This window comes from Aquarana catesbeiana, linkage group LG12 (assembly GCF_042186555.1).
Source record: "Aquarana catesbeiana isolate 2022-GZ linkage group LG12, ASM4218655v1, whole genome shotgun sequence".
Lineage (NCBI taxonomy): Eukaryota > Metazoa > Chordata > Amphibia > Anura > Ranidae > Aquarana > Aquarana catesbeiana.
Window position 1 is genome coordinate 70868202 of NC_133335.1, and position 21763 is coordinate 70889964.

Here is a 21763-nt window from a genome sequence, read left to right on the forward strand (position 1 = left end):
AGCCTCTCCTGGGTGGAAGTCCTTCCTCTACAGTCTCTAATTGAGCTACTTGGTTGGAGCCCCATTCTGGTGGTGCAGACTTGTAAAAAAATTGGATTTTTTACTTATAACCATAGGGTTATACCGCCCATTACAGGAGTAGGACACTAGGCAGAAAAAAATACTTGGCTACGCCTATGGGCAGTCCTAGGTGGTATACACCCCCCTCTTTGCTATAGGCCTTCAGTTTAGTAACAATCAGTGTCAGAAGTATTAAAACTCCTTAGAGGGGTGGGTGCTGTGTCTGTCAATGAACTCAGAGAAATGCATTTTATGGCAAGTCAAAAATCCCATTTTCTCTTTCATTCATTGATAGACACAGCGCTCCATTATTCAGAACCATAGGGACGTCCTGTACAGTCCAATCAGGTTGTGGGGGTGGAGTCACAACCCATGTGTATGCTGCAATGAAGATGCACCAGGAAAGAGAGGCCCGGAGTACAACTCCAAAGCCATAACAGAGGGCCAGCATGACAGGGGTTAAAGGGGCGTTAGGTACCTGAGGTTAGGAAAGCAGGGGAGTGTAGTGGGTGATTGAGGTGGGCAGAGCCCTGGAGGGGGATGTGACGTAGGACGAGGAAGGGGGGCGGCATCAGTCTGCAGGGGAAGAGAGAGGAACAGCTTCCCACCCTCCGCCCTACATGTTGTAATTTTCTTGTTGGTTTTGGGGACTGGTGCATCCCTGAGAAGAAGTGGTGCACCTGGCGGGGTGCAAGGTCCTTTTAGGTCATATGGGCACTCAAAAGGTATGTAGGGACCCGTCTAAGGTACGGCTCCCAGTTGGTACGGGTACCTGCTAGTTGTCTCCGAGTTGGTGGTTCGCAACTGGAGGCCTTAGAAGTGACTAGCAGGTATGGCTCTGGTTTATGCGTATTGGGACCTTGGGCTCCATTATCGTTAATAAACTGTATGTTATGTTTAAAAGGTTATTGATATGTTAATTATTGGTTATTTATATATTTGGTTAAAAAAACGGCTGCTACAGCCAATTGGTGTGGTGTGGTCATTAGAGGAAAGGGGGATGGTTTTATTGGCATAGCAGGTAACAAGCCATGGTTAATACAACAGTCAAGGAAAGTTACAGAAAGGTGAGTATACAATTTTCCGTTTTCTGTTCTAGGGTGACAACACTCACTAAAGGGTTTGAAATTTTGGCCAGTTCAGTAGGAACAAGCCAACTTTCGATCCATCTATGGATAGGCTGTCTGTACTGAAGTTTATCCACTTGTCGACTTCAGTATAACCAGCCTGTTGGGTTTTTTTTGTCTGGCTCATTGCCAATGACTAGAGCCGCATACAGTGATCATTGTATTCTGCCGGTGGGATAGGCTTCCTATGCTGCCCACCGGCAGAGCATAAATGGTGCTGTGGGAGGGATTCCTTTCAACCTGTGGTTGAAGGAAAGAAAATTGCATAATGTATGGCCAGCCTAATTGTTGTGACTATAGCACACGTTCTCCTTTCTTTATCTCCATAAACATAGGGAGGAGGCGTATTGTAGTCTATAGCAGGGCTGATAACACTCTTCATGGTTTCAGTGCAGCAGAGGCTGAATGCACAGGACATTGCAAATTCATTTAATTTCTAGAAGGATCATTCCTATATTTAACAGACCAAAGGGAAGGAAATAAGAGTAGTTCATTGTTAGGATTTATAGTCACTTTAAGGATGAAACGAATTTAGTTTGTTCTCTTTTATCTGAATCACCATGATATGCTTTAAAAGTAATATGTATTTACAGTGAATGAGAAATATATGATTGGGTGCAATTATTGGTTTTCCTTTTTTGGTAATATATGGAATGCTTAAAGTGTTACTAAACCCAGGACCCTGCATTCACTATATCTGGTTTCCCACAGTACACAGAAAATGGAAATGCAATTATTTTAGTAAATATAAACTGCTAAATACCTTTTTCTCATCAGCAGTATATAACAGTCTTATGACTTTTATCAGTGTCTGGTTAAAGCTTGTAGGAGTTTTCATTCTACTCTGACTGACCTATGAGGCTGCAGGACCCCTGACCCTCTGTCTGGGCAGTGCTAATTGACCCTATGCTGATCACATGCACCCTCCCAAGAAAAAAAACTGTGTAGCAATACACACCAAACTGAGCATGTGCAGAATGCTCCCAATGCTCTGTACTATCAGGAGATGGATTGGGGACTGGGGAAGAAGGGAAGGATCATAGAAGACAGGATCAAACAGCCTTTTTACACAATGCAGAGGATTACCCCTTAGGTTCCACAGTGACTATAACAAGCATGCTTTACTGCATATACAGACTGATTTTACTTTTGTGGGTTTAGTAACACTTTAAAATACAAGATGAAAATTTAAAGAAGAGATTTGGGGTTTTTAAAGAAAACAAACACATATACTTCAGCAAGTCATCTTCACCACGTCCAGATGCCTAAATGCACTGAGTTGTTGCCATGTGATTGGCTGATTAGCAATTTGTGTTACCAAGCAATTGTACCGGTGCACCTAAGAAAGTGGCCGGTGAGTGTATATTCTGTTCTGTACCCAGGGCAGTCAAATATACAGATTTTAACTTAACCACTTACCGACCATCCGCCGCAGTTGTACTGCGGCAGAATGGCACGGCTGGGCGAAACTACGTTATGTAACTTCGCTTCGCCTTGTGGACACTAGGGGTCGCGTGCGCACCGCCAGAGGTGCGCGTACGTGCCCCCTGCTCGGCAATGGAGCCAAAGCGAGTGCCCGGCGGTCGCGATCACCGCCGGGCTCCCACAATCGCTCGGGGCACATGGAGAACCGAGATCTGTGTGTGTAAACACACAGTTTCTGGCTCTCTGAGGGGAGGACAGACAGATTGTCTGTTCATACAGAGTATGAACAGTGATTTATCATCTCCCCTGTACAGTCCCCAACCCCCTTCAGTTAGAACACAAACTAGGGAACACATTAACCCCTTGATGCCCCCTAGTAGTTAACCCCTTCCCTGTCAGTGACATTTTTACAGTAATCAATGCCTTTTCATAGCACTGATCTCTGTAAAAAAAAATGCCAATGGTCCTAAAAATGTGTCAGAATTGTCCGATGTGTCCGCCATAATGTCACAGTCCTGATTAAAATCGCAGATCGCTGCCATTACTAGTAAAAAAAAAGATAATAAAAATGCCATTAAACTATCCCCTATTTTGTAGACGCTATAACTTTTGTGCAAACCAATCAATATACGCTTATTTCGATTTTTTTAACCAAAAATATGTAGAAGAATACATATCGGCCTAAACTGAGGAAAAAAATAGTTTTTTATATATTTTTGGGGGATATTTATTATAGCAAAAAGTAAAAAATATTCATTTTTTTTTTAAATTGTCACCCTTTTTTTTGTTTATAGCGCAAAAAATAAAAACCGCAGAGGTGATCAAATGCCACCAAATAAAAAGCTTTATTTGTGGGGAAAAAAGGAAATCAATTTTGTTTGGGTGCAACATCGCATGACTGCGCAACTGTCAGTTAAAGCGACGCAGTGCCGAATCGCAAAAAGTGCTCTGGTCAGGAAGGGGGTAAAATCTTCCGGGGCTGAAGCGGTTAATATGAAAGTGCAATTCCACTCATGGTAATCTAGCCTTGAATAATTAAAGTGAAGTTTATGGTGTCATTCAATACTCACCCTCCAGGTCTGGGCCTCTTCCAAGGCCACAGCCAATGCCTCCAAAGGATTCTCTATGACTCGACCTGTGCAGCCCGAAAAATCCATAGGAACCAATGTGCTATCTGACACGCTGCGCTGTGAAGAGCAAAACAAGTTACATTCAAAGGAAATGCCTAATTTGTATGAATATGTCTTATTTATATGTTTGGCTTTATCCGAAAGCGTACGGTTCCAGTGTGAGACTGTGAGATTGTCTTTATGGCTTTAGAAAATTGTGGGTATGTTTTATTGTGTAAAAAAAGTTTTTTTATATTTTTTATTTTTTTTTATTTTATGCAGCAGGTAGTAAATAAAAAATAGGTAATGACTGTGTTGTTTGAATGCATGCTGTGATTTAACGACTGTTGAAGTTGTAACAAAGTATATTCTATGGTGAATAAATTATAACAATATACCTTTGCACTCACAGCAAACGTCTCAACAGTGTTGCCAAAATACCAGATTGAAATGTACTGACACAACATCCAAAATTTACTGGCACAGCCAAGTTTTTACTGACAATTTCAAAAGTTACAAAATTACAGTTTTAAGTGCAAATTTCAGTATTTAGGCTACAAACAAGTTCAATATGAAATTAGCAATGTGATTTAAGGTTGATATTAAAGCGGAAGTAAACCCATCCATAAAACAGTTTAATTTCCAACACGTGCCAAAAAATGTAACACTCCCATTGGTTGTGCTCTCAACCAAACTGTCAAACTATCCAATGGCTGGTGTCATAACTGAGCACATGTGCAGCATCATGGCAATTGTAGAATAAACAGAGGCAAAGATGGCAGCTTCCTTGGCTGAAAACGATAGGGGGGTTTAATTACACTTTAAGGCACAAAACATATTTCTTATTTTTGATATAGTAAGTAAGTAGCTCAGGGACAAGACTCAGGAGGGCAAGAAATTTAATGGACTGCACATACACAGGAAATTGACTCTCACAGTGACACTGACAGCAGTGGGCAGCAGCACAGATAATGATGACACCTCACCGACTCGACTCGTCCCTTCCTAAGTTACAGTGACAGTCTCTCTCCATGCTAGGTCATCCCTCCAGTCCAAGCAGCACTGACAGTCCCACTCCTAGCTTGCCTTGCTCCCGTACTGAAGAGCCACACACAAGGCTCTGGCCGCTCTGCTTAGCTCCCTTGCACTATGACATCACACGACATGCTCAGGCACCGCCTCTGCCAGACTTGCTCCCCTCTGGCGTTGCCTGAAAACATTGTAGCAGGCACTCGGATGGTCTTGGCCAGCTCCAGACCAGAACTGCGGATGTGCAGTTCCAAACCGAGTGTCACACCCATATTTTTAAGTGCCAACCTTTTCCTGCCACTTTCCTGGCATTTACTGGCAGGAGAAAAGCTCCTGTTTTTTACTGGAAGCAGTGAAGGATACAAAGTTTTATACAGAGCATGATACACCCCCAAGCATCTATCCACAATTAAATATTTCTGGGTAGGATAACCTTTAACTATTCATGATACACAGTAGATGGCAAGAAAGAGTACCATACAGAGCACGACATTTATTTAGACCAGACTGCAGTTCAATGTGCAATTGTCACTATTTCGGCATGTGGATCAATACATTGGATTCATATTTAGCCCATTTATCTGGTCTCCTAAGTTCCAGGTTAATATACTTGGGTGACAATTTCACATCTGTAATATACATTCACAAACCACCAGCCATTACTTAGTGTTGGAAGAGCTAAGTGACAAACTTGTCCGATCACTATTGTTTTCTCAGCTAAGCCAGCAACAGGAGTTTGCACAAACCTCCTCTTTCCAACCAAATTATTCTTGTTTCTTACGTGGAACTAACAAAATTCAATGTGCTAATGTGCTCCTTGGTTGAGCAAATAAAACTTTTTGTATTGTGCATGTGCTAAGAAAGGTTTCATCCAGAAATTTTGTGTCCAGAGACAACTGTTCTTTTAAATGATTATTTATGACAGGGCTCGAGTCCTGTAGGAACGCATGGGCACAGCGTTCCTGTATTTTTTCCGCAGCAGGAATACCGTTCCCGTTAGTAGCCGTGGGCCACCCCAGATGTCACACATTGTGTGGGAGTGTCATCCCGGCGCACCCATTCTCCCCTCCCTTGGTCCTTCTCCTCCTCCAGAGGCCGCTGTAGCAAAGTCCTGCCTCCTAGGCTCCAGTGATGGGCAGAACACTGATCCAATCCTGGCAAATTGAATCAGTGTGATGTGTATTAGGGGAGAAGGGACCTTGTTACAGCGGCAGCTGGAGGAGGAGGACCGAGGGAGGGAAGGATGGGCGCAGGGTAAGGCTGCATTGATGGGCACTGATTAGGCTGTATTGATGGGCACTGATTAGGCTGTATTGATGGGTACTAGTAAGGCTGCATTGCTGGGTACTGGTCAGGCTGTATTGATGGGAACTGGTAAGGCTGCATTGCTGGGCACTGGTGAGGATGAATTGCTGGATGCTGGTCAGGCTGTATTGATGGGCACTGGTAAGGCTTCATTGCTGGGCATTGGGGAGGCTGCATTACTAGGCACTGGTCAGTCTGCATTGCTGGGCACTGGTCAGGCTGTATTGATGGGCACTGGTTAAGCTGCACTGCTGGACACTGGTCAGGCTGTATAGATGGGCACTGGTCAGGTTGTATTGATGGCCACTGGTCAGGTTGCATTGCTGGGCACTGGCAAAGCTGCATTGCTGGGCACTGGTAAGGCTGCAATGCTGGGCACTGGTCAGGCTGTATTGCTGGGCACTGGTGAGGCTGCATCACTGGGCACTGGTCAGGCTGTATCGATGGGCACTGATCAGGCTGCATTTGATGGGCACTGGTAAGGCTGCATTTGATGGGCACTGATCAGGCTGCATTTGATGGGCACTGAGGAGTGAGCCGCCCAGAGCCTGGGCCCCACTTTGCACAATCAATACAGGCAGCCTCAGGAGAGGAGCCCGGGCTGGCACACTCAGCACTCTCGGCCTCACTCTTCTGCACAAACCAACATGTGTGCGGACACTTTGGGGCAGGAGGGGCCCTACATATCGGAGCCTGCATAGAAACATAAAGCAGGAGGGGTCCCCAGACCTCAGAAAGACCCTGCATTGAGACATATTGCAGAAGGGGTCTCCAGTCATTGCAACTTGTTTTAGAAATTCCCTACGAGGGAACCATTATCACACATTGTGGTGTTTTTTTGTTAGTATAGCATACATGTTAAATTATTTTATTGTTACATCTCATCTATATTTGTTTAATGCATGTGAATATACACCCACATTACATATATACACACACACACACACACACACTTTTTTACTTCTGAGGTGGGGGGGGACGGGGGGAATTGGTTGAGTCCCCACACTTTTTTTCGAGACGCGCTTCAATCACGGCACCGTGGTTGATTTGGTGTCAGGGTGATTGAGGCGCATTATTTCTATTGTTACATTGTAATATATAATGAAGTGGTTCAACAGACCATAATGCAGAATCAGTGGGAGCCCTGGGCATGTCACTTGCCACATCTCCTGCCACCAGATGCAGCTTGTCACTTGCCACCATCACCTGCCACCAGATGTGGATTGTCACTTGCCACTGTAACCTGCCACCAGATGTGGATTGTCACTTGCCACTGTCACCTGCCACCAGACGTGGATTGTCACTCGCCACTGCCGCCTGGCACCAGATGTGGATTGTCACTTGCCAACAGATGTGGATGATCGCTTGCCATGTCACCTGCCACTATTTGCGGATTGTCACTTGCCATGCCAGCCATTGCCAGAAAATGTGCATTGTCGCTGCATTGGTGGCAGGTTGGCAACACTGGTCCATTTAGCACAGAGGCAGGTGCAGTTGTCAGCAGGGCCATCTTAATAGCATCATGGGCCCTGGGCAAAGTGATGCACTGGGACCCCTAAAAGCCTGTCCCAATTTACACACCTACTTTCAAGAATGAAAGTATAAATAGTTTATAGGTTTGAACATACTGTATATATATTAGTACTTTCAATAAAATTGTTTTTAAAACAAGAAGAAAACATGCCATAAATCAAAGAGCACGTGTATAGACCAGCGTTTCTCATCCTTTCTTCGACCTGTTTTTTTTTCAGGAGTCTTTCACATGTGTGGTTTGGGGGAGTAAGGCCATGCAGTTGAGCCATGGTTTTACTGCTCCCCCCTTTAAGGTATACTTACACCAGATGCGGTGGGACTGTGGTGGGAGGCTATTCCAGCACAGTTCCATCACATGACAAGACAAAATGCCTTGTCTCTGGTATGTCCAGTTCACATGATGTGTTGCAGTGGTGTGTGCTGCTAAAAAAGTACTGCATGCAGTACCTTTTACATCAGTGGTCATCAACCCTGTCCTCAGGGCCCACTAACAGGCCAGGTTTTATGCATTACCTTGGGGAGATGCAGACTAGAATACTGCAATCACTGAGCAGCAAATTATATCACCTGTGATGTATTTCAGTTACAGTCAGGTCCATAAATATTGGGACATCGACACAATTCTAATCTTTTTGGCTCTATACACCACCACAATGGATTTGAAATGAAACAAACAAGATGTGCTTTAACTGCAGACTTTCAGCTTTAATTTGAGGATATTTACATCCAAATCAGGTGAACGGTGTAGGAATTACAACAGTTTGTATATGTGCCTCCCACTTTTTAATGGACCAAAAGTAATGGGACAGATTAACAATCATCCATCAAACTTTCACTTTTTCATACTTGATTGCAAATCCTTTGCAGTCAATTATAGCCTGAATTCTGGAACGCATAGACATCACCAGACGCTGGGTTTCATCCCTGGTGATGCTCTGCCAGGCCTCTACTGCAAACTGTCTTCAGTTCCTGCTTGTTCTTGGGGCATTTTCCCTTCAGTTTTCTCTTCAGCAAGTGAAATGCATGCTCAATCGGATTCAGGTCAGGTGATTGACTTGGCCATTGCATAACATTCCACTTCTTTCCCTTAAAAAACTCTTTGCTTGCTTTCGCAGTATGCTTCAGGTCATTGTCCATCTGCGCTGTGAAGCGCCGTCCAATGAGTTCTGAAGCATTTTGCTGAATATGAGCAGATAATATTGCCCGAAAAACTTCAGAATGCATCCTGCTGGTTTTGTCAGCAGTCACATCATCAATAAATACAAGAGAACCAGTTCCATTGGCAGCCATACATGCCCACGCCATGACACTACCACCACCATGCTTCACTGATGAGGTGGTATGCTTTGGATCATGAGCAGTTCCTTTCCTTCTCCATACTCTTCTCTTCCCATCACTCTGGTACAAGTTGATCTTGGTCTCATCTGTCCATAGGATGTTGTTCCAGAACTGTGAAGGCTTTTTTACATGTTGTTTGGCAAACTCTAATCTGGCCTTCCTGTTTTTGAGGCTCACCAATGGTTTACATCTTGTGGTGAACCCTCTGTATTCACTCTGGTGAAGTCTTTTCTTGATTGTTGACTTTGACACACATACACCTACCTCCTGGAGAGTGTTCTTGATCTGGCCAACTGTTGTGAAGGGTGTTTTCTTCACCAGGGAAAGAATTCTTCGGTCATCCACCATAGTTGTTTTCCGTGGTCTTCTGGGTCTTTTGGTGTTGCTGAGCTCACCGGTGCGTTCTTTCTTTTTAAGGATGTTCCAAACAGTTGATTCGGCCACACCTAATGTTTTTGCTATCTCTCTCATGGGTTTGTTTTGTTTTTTCAGCCTAATGATGGTTTGCTTCACTGATAGTGACAGCTCTTTGGATCTCATATTGAGAGTTCACAGCAACAGATTCCAAATGCAAATAGCACACTTAAAATGAACTCTGGACCATTTATCTGCTCCTTGTAAATGGGATAATGAGGGAATAATACACACCTGGCCATGGAACAGCTGAGCAGCCAATTGTCCCATTACTTTTGGTCCCTTAAAAAGTGGGAGGCACATATACAAACCATTGTAATTCCTACACCGTTCACCTGATTTGGATGTAAATACCCTCAAATTAAAGCTGAAAGTCTGCAGTTAAAGCACATCGTGTTTGTTTCATTTCAAATCCATTGTGGTGGTGTATAGAGCCAAAAAGACTATAATTGTGTCGATGTCCCAATATTTATGGACCTGACTGTATCTTGCAAACCTGGCCTGTTAATGGGCCCTGAAGACAGGGTTGATGACCACTGTTTTACATAACAGCACAGTGTGAGGCAATCTACCACCTCATACCTCACAGTGCCAAATTATACACCCACTTGCATTTGGTGGGCACTACCAAATGCAAACAAATTCAAATAAAAGGGTCCATGCTGCAACTTTCCTGCAACCGAGTGGAATCCATGTGGTTGTGGTGGGGTTAATGAATCATCAGGGGGTTAAAACAGGTGGTGAAAAGGTGACATATTGCCGCTTCCCTATCTGTCAAATATCTCTGAAAAGAAATTAATGTGATCTGTCCAATCCCTGTTGTGCGGCTGCTGGACTGGATAGATCACAAGGTGGCAAGGCAAAGTCATCGACCTCAAGCATATTAACCACTCGCTGACCAGCTGCTGCAGTTTTACTGCGGCAGAATGGCACGGCTGGGCGAAATTACGTTATGTAACTTCGCTTCACCCTGTGGCCACTAGGGGCACGTGTGTGCCGCCGGAGTCTCGTGCCCGCTGCTTGCCCCTGGAGCTGATGCGAGTGCCGGGTGCTCACGATGACCGCCGGGTTCCCGCGATCGCTCGTGACACACCGAGAATCGGGATCTGTGTGTGTAAACACACAGATCCCGGTTCTCTGAGGGGAGAAGAGACTGATCGTGTGTTCATACAAAGTATGAACAGCGATCTGTCATTTCCCCTAGACAGTCCCCTCCCCCCTTCAGTTAGAACACAGAGAGGGAACACAGTTAACCTCTTGATCGCCCCATAGTGTTAACCCCTTCCCTGCCACTGAGATTTTTACAGTAATCAATGTATTTTTATAGCATTGATTGCTGTATGAATGCCAATGGTCCCAAAAATTTGTCAAAAGTGTCCGATGTGTCCACCATAATGTTGCGGTCCCGATAAAAATCACAGATCGTTGCCATTACTAGTAGAAAAAAAATAAAAAAATAAAAATGCTATAAATCTATCCCCTATTTTGTAGACACTATTACTTTTGTGCAAACCAAAAATATGTAGGATACATATCGGCCTAAACTGAGAAAAAAATTAGCTTTTTTTTAAAAAAAAATGGGCATATTTATTATAGCAAAAAGTACAAAATATTGTGTTTTTTTCAAAATTGTCTTTTTTTGTTTATAGTGCAAAAATTAAAAACTGCTGAGATGATCAAATACCACCAAAAGAAAGCTCTATTTGTGGGGAAAAAAAGGATGTCAATTTTGTTTGGGTACAGTGCCGCACGACTGCGCACTTGTCAGTTAAAGCGACACAGTGCCGAATAGCAAAAAATGGCCTGGTCATTCAAGCAGCCAAATCTTCCAGGGCTGAAGTGGTTAAGCTGTTTACTCCGAATCCTGTCTCTCAATATCAGAATTTGTGAGTGAGATATTGAGTAACAGGATCGGCACAGTGAAAGTGCAGTGTGTGCACCAGCTTTCAGCCACAGACTCACAGCTGGGTGGTGGGTAGAGGGAGAGCCATGGCAGCCTGACACCGACAATGATCAGTTTACAATTTGGAGATCATGGCAGGCAGCAGATATTGGTGCCCGCTGCTAACAAAACTACAGTTAACGTTACTTCTCAGTCAGCAAAAAACTTTCACAAACGAAAAAGGAGAAAAAAAATTAAATAAGTAAAAAATATATTATTAAATAAATTAAGCTGAATTGAATTGATGAAAATGAATTAGATAAATAAATAATTAAATAAATAAAATTAAATCAGATTGAATTAAATTAAATTAAATCAAATCGATCTAAATTGAAAGTCCATAAATAACACCACTGAAATGTTACAGTTCACAAATTCATGTGTAAAAAAGGCATTTGACACTGCAAGCAGCCAACCCAGTGTCTCCCAGAGAGTCCATGAGCAATTTGCCACAGCATATACTGAGTTTTTACAGGAACTGAAAGCAGAAAGAGCAAGGTAGCCAAAGATCAAATAAATATAAAAACAAAATAAAATAAAAAAATAAGAAGAAGAGAATTCACTTTAAAAAAACAATGATAGATAGTCCAATATCATATTCTGGTTGCTCTTATGTGTGTGCAGAACTTAGGATCCCCAGTTGGATGGCTCAGCAGATCTCCTTGGCCACTGAGACACAGAGCCACACTAAACACACCGGGGATACCAGGGGAATCTGAGTGTGTGTGAGATCCCTGTCAGCAGTCGCCAGGTCAGCGTCAGGAGTCACCAGATCCCGCTTATCCACGAAAGCCTCAACTGAAGAATGGACCAAAAGACCATCAGGAGAGGATCACAAGCAGCTGTTACAGAACATAGGGGTTGCCGGGAGACCGTTTATGTAAGGAAAGCTCTGTTGATGGATAGACCAGACGGGACACATCGGTTCCGAGTAAGGGCAGAAGAGCGGTGATGCGGGCGGGGTGGAGAGAGATGATGTCATTTCTGTTTGCCCACCTGCACGCTTCTCTCTTCCGCCTGCCTGGCTCTCTCATGCAGCCCGCCCGCCACACTCGCAGCCAGGCTGCAGAGAGGCCACGGCCTGCTGGCTATGCAGGGACTCCTGAGGCAAGAAACTTGGGGCTACGGGCCCCAGATTCAGGGCTATAGCCCCAATAGCCACCCCCTAGCGACGCCACTGCCCAGGAGTCTTCATAGGCATTTTCTTTTTTCTTTCATCGGGAGGAGTCTATTTCTCAGCTAAGCACCTCCTCCTGCCTGAATGCCTGAGAAAAGGGCAGATGTATTCTAGGAAGTAAATGCTACATGAATCATTTGCCTTTACTCAAGATGGCCACAGCTGGAAATGCTAGGGGGGTGTTTTTCAAAGTGATTTCTCAACAAAATAAAGCATGGAGCCATGGACAGATGGGTGAGTTTGCTTGAATATAAAAAAATATTAAAATCGTGTTTTCAGTTTGTGTAGCTCAGATACAGTTAACTTCTGCTTTAAATAAGCAAATCACAAGCAAAAAAATAAGCTTGGTTTTAAAGTCTGGGATTCCATTTAAGTAGCAGCTCTGAACAAAATTTCAAAGGGCTGTCGAACGAAATTCGTTGACTTAATGATGGCGTTATCGAATGATCTGAGAAACATTCAAAATTTCATACTAATGCTTTACTTGTATTCCAAATGTAGCGCACCCCCTTAAGGGCCGCAGATTAAATGGGATCCCCACCCTGCACAACCAGGCACACTGAATTTTCATAGGCACTCCAAAGTCAGAACAGTCCGTGACTTTATTTTTGTTATTTATTGAGGGTAATAACTTGGATAGGGATGGGAAGTTATGGGATGCCAGCTTGACTTCAACAACAACTTCAGGGACAACTCTTCCTATATGCAGTCTCTATATACAGCTCCACTTCTTCCTCCAGCATTCACTTGCTTGCAGAACCCAGCAGGAACAATTTGAATATCTGACAATTGCTCAGTCGGACTAAAGCAATGGCTCATTACAGGCAGGAACCTGAGGCCTCTTTGGTTGTGTAGCAGAATTTCAATGTCCAGCTTGCATCACTCCTGTGGCTACTGATCCCAGCACCACCTCTTCAGGCACTGCCAACCCTTGCTGTAGCTGCCCCTTACACTAGCCCTCTAGGCTAACTCCTCCCCACAGTCCTCTTCAGACTGGCACTCATCAGCCCACCCGGCTGACTCTCCCAGGCATGCTGACCTGCTCCTGCTGTCCTCACTCCTTGCTCCCATGCCTCCAGGAAAGGCTTCCTCCGTGTGTTTTGGTAGGATCTTTCCAGCACCCGAGCCCCGGCCCGAGGTCACCACTTCCCCCCCCCAGACTAGGGGGCACCCTCAAGGGCCACCTACCAGCCTCCTCAGTACTCCATCTTTCACCCGACTGCTCTTCCTAGCATGACTCATGTCTATTTATGAGGTGGCCTACCACCTGCCAGCCCTTTACTGGGGATAGGCTGAGCTCTCTTTAATATTCCAAATAGCTTCTCCTAACCACCACCCACTATGTCTGGAACATTCTCCAATGTCCCAGAAAACATGGGGAGGTACCAGAGAAGCTGCTAGGATAAGTCACCCCGCCCTCAGTCACTAAACTCTGAACCAGATTCATAGCTCAGGCTTAGCCCTGAGACAACTATGTTTTGCCAGCCGTAAGACCTACACTAACAAACCTAAAATTTACTCTAGCACACAGGGTGCTACACAAAGTTTGCAAATTATTAAACAGTCTTACTTAACTACAAACACTTTGGAGACAGAGATAATTCAGTGCAGGAATTTGCAGTTTCTGAAAATGCAGTAGGTATGAGTTTAGATCTGTCTGCATCCTGCAAATATACCAGCTCAGTTCTGACTAAATTCACATATTCCTGAACTTTTCAGTAATTACTCTCTAACCAAATATAAATTGTCCTTGAATTGGACATTTTTCTAAATAGCAAATGGCAAATAAGGATAGCTAGTTTTATTAAATCCTGAGATTATCCTTATCGAATGGCTGTGCTTGGCATTCAAGGTTGCATAGAAAGGCCTGCAGTATTTTCCTGCCAAAAAACGGTTTACTAATTAGTGTTATTAAAGGAGTTATACACTCTTACACAAAAGATACATTATATGTTATCTGCTGGCAAAATTGTGTCACCTGCTGAAAAGGACAGCAATTCCAGCACAAAAGACCTAGAATTAAAGTGTTCTCCTATAGATAGTTCACTTTATTCACTGCACAGTTCTGATGAAGGTATTAACCCATAGAGGACTTTAGTACAGTACAGGGCTATCTGAATAGGTTAGTAGACATCATAGGCGTGTGCAGGGGGTGTGCCTGGGCACACCCTAATCACCTTGAGAGGCACCGATTCCCTCTGCTGCTGTTGCACCAATGCCCCCCCCCCCCCCCTCCTAAAAAAATATAATAAAAATAAAAAACTACTGACACTGTCCATTGCCCTACTGACACCAACCTCTGCTCTACTGACACTGTCCACTGCCCTACTAACACTGTCCATGTTTTTAATAAATTTGGGGTGCACACCCTAATGCAATAGGCTGCGTACACCTATGGTAGACATTACCTGATATACCCTTGAGTCTCAAAGTGGAATTCCAGGCTATAACTACCTAATCTTAAAAATCCTCCCTCCCCTCCTAACATGCTGACTAACCTGTGTAAGAAAGATGTATATACTCCAGTCTGGTCCCAAGATCCCCTGTGTCAGGCAATGGTGACTGCAGGGGAGAGGAGAGAGCACTCAACAATGACTGGGCTACTATGGCCTATCTGTTGTCAGTGCTCCATCTTCAGGTGCTGGGGAGGGGGGAAGCATTTTGAGGAATAATTAGGTACAGCCTGGAATTCCACTATAATGTTGTTACTATAGATATTTTGTTACTTTTATAGCATATTTATTTGTTAATTGTTATACTTTAAGAGCATGTGCTAATTTAAGAAGCTAAGGCCCCCCTGCTGATATGCAAACGAACCAGTCAGACTAGGTTTATGAACTAAGCAGAGCAAGCTCTTTAAAGGATATGTGTATACAAAAAGTGCAGCGCTGGAAGACTACTACTACAGTAGACAGTGATAATTATATTCAAAAGAAAAAGAGAAACAAAGACCTAAATGCTGACAAACCGTGCACATTAGTATTCCACTAATTATCTGATAAAAATCAGTGGGTATTGTTCATAGAAAAAATGTCAGTAAACTCCAATTCAAATGTCATAAAAGACGTGCTTAATTATAATATAGTGTCCACAAAATACATATGTGAATGTTCCGCTGGGTAAATCCATGACTTCCACCATTAACAGAAACCGTCACCACAGAAAAGATGGAGGCTTACCAGATAGCCCTTATGAGACAGCATAAGATATCCTCCTTTTATGGATGTTGTCCTCCCTGTAGATGGTTCCTGATTGAGAGTGCTGTAATGGTGGTTTCCAGACTGAGCCTCAGCAGTAGAGGAGGGGGGAGGGAGGGGGGGGAATCCCCTCTCAGTGATGATGAGAATCCAAGAAAGGAAGAGAAAACTCCAATAGTGTAAAAAAGTTTAACTTCTTTTTATTTAAATTGCCAGCAGGCATCCATAGATAAAAATTCCTTGCAAGGAGTTTAAAAACAGCTCCAATGAAAACGAAAGTCCGCGCATGCGCAGTCCGTGTGTGCGTGTCTACCCTACAGCCGTTTCGTCCCCCCTCCCTCCCCCCTCCTCTACTGCTGAGGCTCAGTCTGGAAACCACCATTACAGCGCTCTCAATCAGGAACCATCTACAGGGAGGACAACATCCATAAAAGGAGGATATCTTATGCTGTCTCATAAGGGCTATCTGGTAAGCCTCCATCTTTTCTGTGGTGACGGTTTCTGTTAATGGTGGAAGTCATGGATTTACCCAGCGGAACATTCACATATGTATTTTGTGGACACTATATTATAATTAAGCACGTCTTTTATGACATTTGAATTGGAGTTTACTGACATTTTTTCTATGAACAATACCCACTGATTTTTATCAGATAATTAGTGGAATACTAATGTGCACGGTTTGTCAGCATTTAGGTCTTTGTTTCTCATTTTCTTTTGAATATAATTATCACTGTCTACTGTAGTAGTAGTCTTCCAGCGCTGCACTTTTTGTATACATATTTTGTTTTGTGCCCCCTATCAGGGTTATAGTGTTTAGCTGCAGGATATTTAAATATAATCTTATTCACATTTTTTGTCACATAATTTTTTCTGTACACCTAGCGCAAATTTTTCTTTTTAGATAGATTTATATTTTCTTTAAAGGATATGATCAGAGCCATCTTAATAGCATCATGGGCCCCTGGGCAAAGTAATGCACTGGGGTCCCTACAAACCTTCCCCAATTTACGTGCCTACTCTCAAGAATGACAGTATAAATAGTTGATAGATTTGAGCTTATATTTCCTAGTACATTCAATAAAATTGATTTTAAAACAATAAGAAAACATGCCATAAATCAAACACTAATCAACATAACTATCCAAACGAAAAAAGTTTTGAAGAACAAAAAATTCACCCTATATAGGGTCGCAAAGGTCGCACTTGCGACTGGGCCCTGATGTTCTGCCTCTGTCGAGTGTCTCTCTCATACAGCCTAGAGCCTGCACTGACAGTTCCCCCTCTACCCTTGCATAGATGGGAAAGGAGAAAGCCGATCTGCTCTTTCTCCTCCCGCCCCTCTCCTCCTGTGTGCACCACCGTGAGTGTGAATGCTTAAATTCAGCTGCTTGGCTTCACACTTCCCAGTGCAGGCTCTGTGCTGTATGAGATAGATGCCCTTAGCCCAGAATCCTGCTGAGGAGGCACTGATGGGTGGCACTGGTAGGAGGCACTGATGGGCTCTAATATGCTGCATTGATGAGCACTGATAGGCCGCACTGATGGGCATTGATGAGCACTGATGGGTACCGAAGGCGGCATTGATGAGCACTGATAGGCGGCACTGATGAGCACTGATAGGCGGCGCTGATGGGGCTGCACTGATAATCAGGGCAGTGCAAACAGTGTAAACAATGTACAGACAGCCTTGCAAGTTAATGGCTCTCCTTTCTTCACACAGACAAAGCATGAGGAAAGGACTGCTGAAATAACTGGCAATTCTGTTTACATCTGATCAGTTGATCACATGGAAAAGGGCCACTATGATTAGTCCTTTACTGTGATCAGCTGCATCCAAAAGACACAGCAGTCACAGAGAGTGCTGGATGTGCCCCCCAGGGGGCATGCTGGAAACAGGGTTCTGGAAGGATGTTCATGGATTCCCTCCCAGAACTGGAAGCCCGGGGGTCAGGGGAGCCCTTCATGGTTTCTTGCACTGAGGCCCTGAAGCTTCTATTTACACCTCTGTGTTATACTATACAAATAAAGATGGCACAAAATAATTACTATGCCGCCTACCCTCAATAAAACTACAGCGGGTGGGTGGCAAGCGGTTAAGGTATATTCATACCAGATACAGTGGGACTGTGGTGGGTGGTTATTCCAGCACAGTCCCACCACATGACAAGGCAAAATGCCTCATCTCTGGTATGTCCAGTTCACACCACTGCATTTACGGCACTGCGGCCAATTGAACTTTATGAAATGTCAGTTTGGGGTCCATAAACCCTTAGTACTTGTTCACATGGGTCCGATTTGTTATGGGATTTGACAGGTCCAGATCACATGGCAAGTCGCACCCCATTGCCGGCAATGGAACCATTCATATCACTCATGTGACTCATGTCACAGTGATTATGAAGAAGGTCCCTGTGCTACTTTTTCCAGATTTCATTACGACTTGTATAGAATTCTGTTAAATTAAGTTGCAATGAAATCATGGTACAAATCACACTGATCTGTGACTTTGAAATCACGCTGAAGTAGCAGGATTTCAAAAACGCACCAGTGTGAACCAGGGCTTTGCTGAAAAGGCAGCATCTCAAGGTATGCACATGCTGGAGCCACAATGCTTTTTTTCGTGACTGTGGCAAAAATTATATCACCAGTTGCATTTGGCGGGCACCACTGGTCACCAAACGCAACCCATTCAAATAAAAGGGTCTGTGCTGCAACCCTCCCACAACCATGTGCAATGCATGTGGTTGTGGTGGAGGTGATGCAGCATTTAGGGGGTTAAAACTAGTGGTGAAGAGGCGACATATAACTTCCTCACCTCCTGTCAAATCCATGTGCGATTGCTTTTCAGAGGAGTGGCAGTCTTTTATAGTAAGAGTAGTAAGAGCCTTAGAGCAGCAGAGGAGAGGGACATATGCATTTGTCAAGTTGGGGGGGATGGGGCGTTTGGACAGTGGACTCACCTATTTTGCAATCTCTACTGTCCTCCAATTGAAGTTTTTGCCTGCTGCAGCTTCGCACATACCTATCTAGCACCATGCTGTTTGTGTACATCAGGGGGTGGGTCTGCGAGAATAGCCACAGCAGGGATTGGTCACTATACAAGGGGTCTTCAGCATCCTGGGGGCCTGTGCTATTCACTCTGAATCCTGCTGTATCCAAAATCTCACTCGCAGGAGTGAGATATCGAGTAAAACTGCAGAATCGGTACACAGGCAGCACAGTTCACCCATCCAGCTTCCAGTAACAGAGTCCTGGCTGAGCTGTGGGTGGACCGCGGAGGCGGAGCTGCTGACATTCGGCAAAGAGCATTCACGTTCATTTAGGGAGGTTCAGGACAGGTGACACTGACAGTCCAGCTAGAAGGCAGAAGTAGAACTGGTGCCTGCTCAGCCCGACTCCCAAGCCCAGCTGCCCGCAGTCCACTGTCCATGCAGTGCCAGTGTGCAGAGACCAGACTGCAGACACATTCCTTCCTTCCAGCTAATCTCCACACTGCCGCATCCCGCAAGATCATTTATTGCAAGAGAACCGGCCTTGATGAGGCCCCATGTTTTCCTGGGGCCACCCGGGCAGTGCCATACATCCCAACTTTTTGAGCTGGGCATGAGGGACACCTATCAGCAAAAGTATGCAGGCATAGGACACACCCCTTGCCACGCCCCCTTAAAGGAGAATTGTTCAAAAAAACAAGATTGGTTAAACCCACAAGTGCTTTTTTTACCACTACTATTCCGTTATATTGGCTTTTGGAATTTACAAATGCAGCAATTTAGAAATCAGGTGAAAGGTTTAGCACTGAAAAACACCTTTTGAAAGATAAAAAGTGCATTTTTTATACAACTATATGGATCAGACCAAAATGAGGGACAAATGAGGAGGAATGAGGGACAGATGGACATTGCTCCAAATCAGGGACAGTCCCTCAAAATCAGGGACAGTTGGGAGCTATGCAATGCCCAGGGATGCCCGCTCAATAAGACGGCCCTGGATATGATGTAAGAGGAAGTTAGGGGGAGGAAGGACCTTGAACAGGCATGTGGGCAGACAGAATTGTTTTGGAAGACAGAGGCAAGACGTGTGTTGGAAAACTTCAGAGGAAAATGTTTGGTGTTGAACTCCAGGAGATTACTTCATACTGAAAGTTGAGTAACTGTTTAGTTTACATATTGCATACATATTGTACATGCTGATTTTGCTAGAAGGGATAATTGGCTTGTGCATGTTGTAGGCATATTTTGTAATATTTTGTACGATGAATAGTGTATCCTCCAGTTGTACGTGCAGCTTTTCTGTTTAGTTAAAGTATTAATGCACTACAGAGGTCTAAGCTTCCTTGGTTTGTACCACAAGAACCGTTTATTAGACCAAAGGAAAACAATTGTACATGCAGACACTGAGATCAGTCAATTCTTCAAAAAACAAACAAAAGAACCCTACCATATTACCTGTTTTTTGAGATCTGTCCAAGGTTGAGGACCGCGCCTGGAAATCTGGTAATTCTTGTAAAGCTGAGCCCCGTACTAAACAAAGAGAACAAAAAGGAATAAATACTAATGTAATGACTGTGAAGCATAATGTTCTATATGAAGTAATCTATGCAACCAAAGTATGCCACTGCACTGATTCTAAACTAATAAAAGCTTAAAGGTCATTGGCTTAAATTAGTTTATCACTGTTTAGAATTTGTTATTTCCAAAAAAAAACCCCAAAAAACTGCTATGGCTGCTTCTATTTGCGGGAGAAGCAGCTTTAAACCACCTACTGTAGCTACCACTCTCTGATTCTGGCTATATTATTATTACAGGTACTTACAGTATATAGCACCATACATTTATGCAGAGATTTACATATATATTGTACATGAACATCAGTCCCTGTCCTCAAGGAGCTTACAAACTGAGGTCCCTAACTCACATTCATACATACAGTGGATATGGAAAAAAATCACCCCCTTAAAAATAACATTTTGTTGCTTTGCAGCCTGAAATGAAGACAGACACGGTTTTTATTTTATCCAGCTGTATTTACTAGTGCAACCTACTGTATAACATCCAAGTGATATATATAACACCAAAAATGTCAGAAAAAAATAAATAAATGAAAAACAGAATCACTGAGTTGGAAAAAGGATACTCCCCTTATGTCAGTATTTTGTTGAACCACCTTTTGCTTTAATTACAGCCTTTAGTCTTGTGGGATTTGTCTCTACTATCTTTGCACATCTAGACTTAATATTTGCCCACTTTTCTTTGCAGAACTGCTCAAGTGCAGTTTAATGTGATGGTGACTGTTTGTGGACTGCAGTCTTCAAATCATTCCACAGATTTTCAATGGGGTTTAAGTCTGGACTCTGACTAGGCCATGCAGGGACATTCACCTTTTTCTCCTTCAACCTCTGTGTGGTCATTTATGCTGTTTTGGGTCATTGGGGATTATTTTTACTAAAGCTGGAGCGTGCAAATTCTGGTGCAGCTCTGCATAGAAACCAATCAGCTTCCAGGTTTTATTGCCAAGGCTTAAAGAGGAGGGCCCATTAAAAAAAATTAAAAAATTAAAAGTCAGCAGCTACAAATACTGCAGCTGCTGACTTTTAATCAAACACTTACCTGTCCCAGGGTCCAGCCATGCGGGGGATCGAAGCCCCGCTCGCCTCCCCCTCTGTTTGGCGGCGCCGGCATTGCAACTGTGGGAGCCGGGCTGTGGCTTCACAGCTGGGCACCCACTGGGCATGCGCGAGCGGCGCCGCGCGCCGTGATTGGCCGCTCAGTCACCTGGGACCTGTAATGGGTCCCGGGTGATTAATAAGAGGGAGGGAGCAGAGCTGAGTCCTTCCTGTGCCGAGGGGGAAGTGATGTCACCAGCCCAGGCACTGAAAGAGGCAGACTAGGAGGGACCCCCTAGCAACAGGCATTTAGAGGTGAGTTAAAAAAAAAAAACATTTCCAAATGTTTTTTTTTATTTCTTTTAGGAATTTTCATGTATTTTTTATTTTTTGGGTGGAACACCACTTTAATTGAACAAGCTGTAGTCAGAAGCTGATTGGCTACAGCTGCACCAGATTCTCAGTGCACCAGTTTTAGTAAATCTCCCATTGTCATATTGGA

At 43.8% G+C, this 21763-nt stretch overlaps 1 protein-coding gene across 4 annotated transcripts in view; it reads right to left on the minus strand.

The window, feature by feature from the left end:
- The window catches only part of GRB7 (growth factor receptor bound protein 7), a 243145-nt gene that overhangs the window by 26893 nt on the left and 194489 nt on the right, over positions 1 to 21763 (minus strand). For all 4 annotated transcript variants that reach the window (XM_073608023.1, XM_073608026.1, XM_073608025.1 and 1 more), the window contains 2 exons: positions 20105 to 20179; positions 3683 to 3799 (listed from right to left, as the gene is read on the minus strand). In XM_073608023.1, coding sequence (XP_073464124.1) covers positions 3683 to 3799; positions 20105 to 20179 — 192 coding nt within the window. The remainder of the gene's footprint in view (positions 1 to 3682; positions 3800 to 20104; positions 20180 to 21763) is intronic.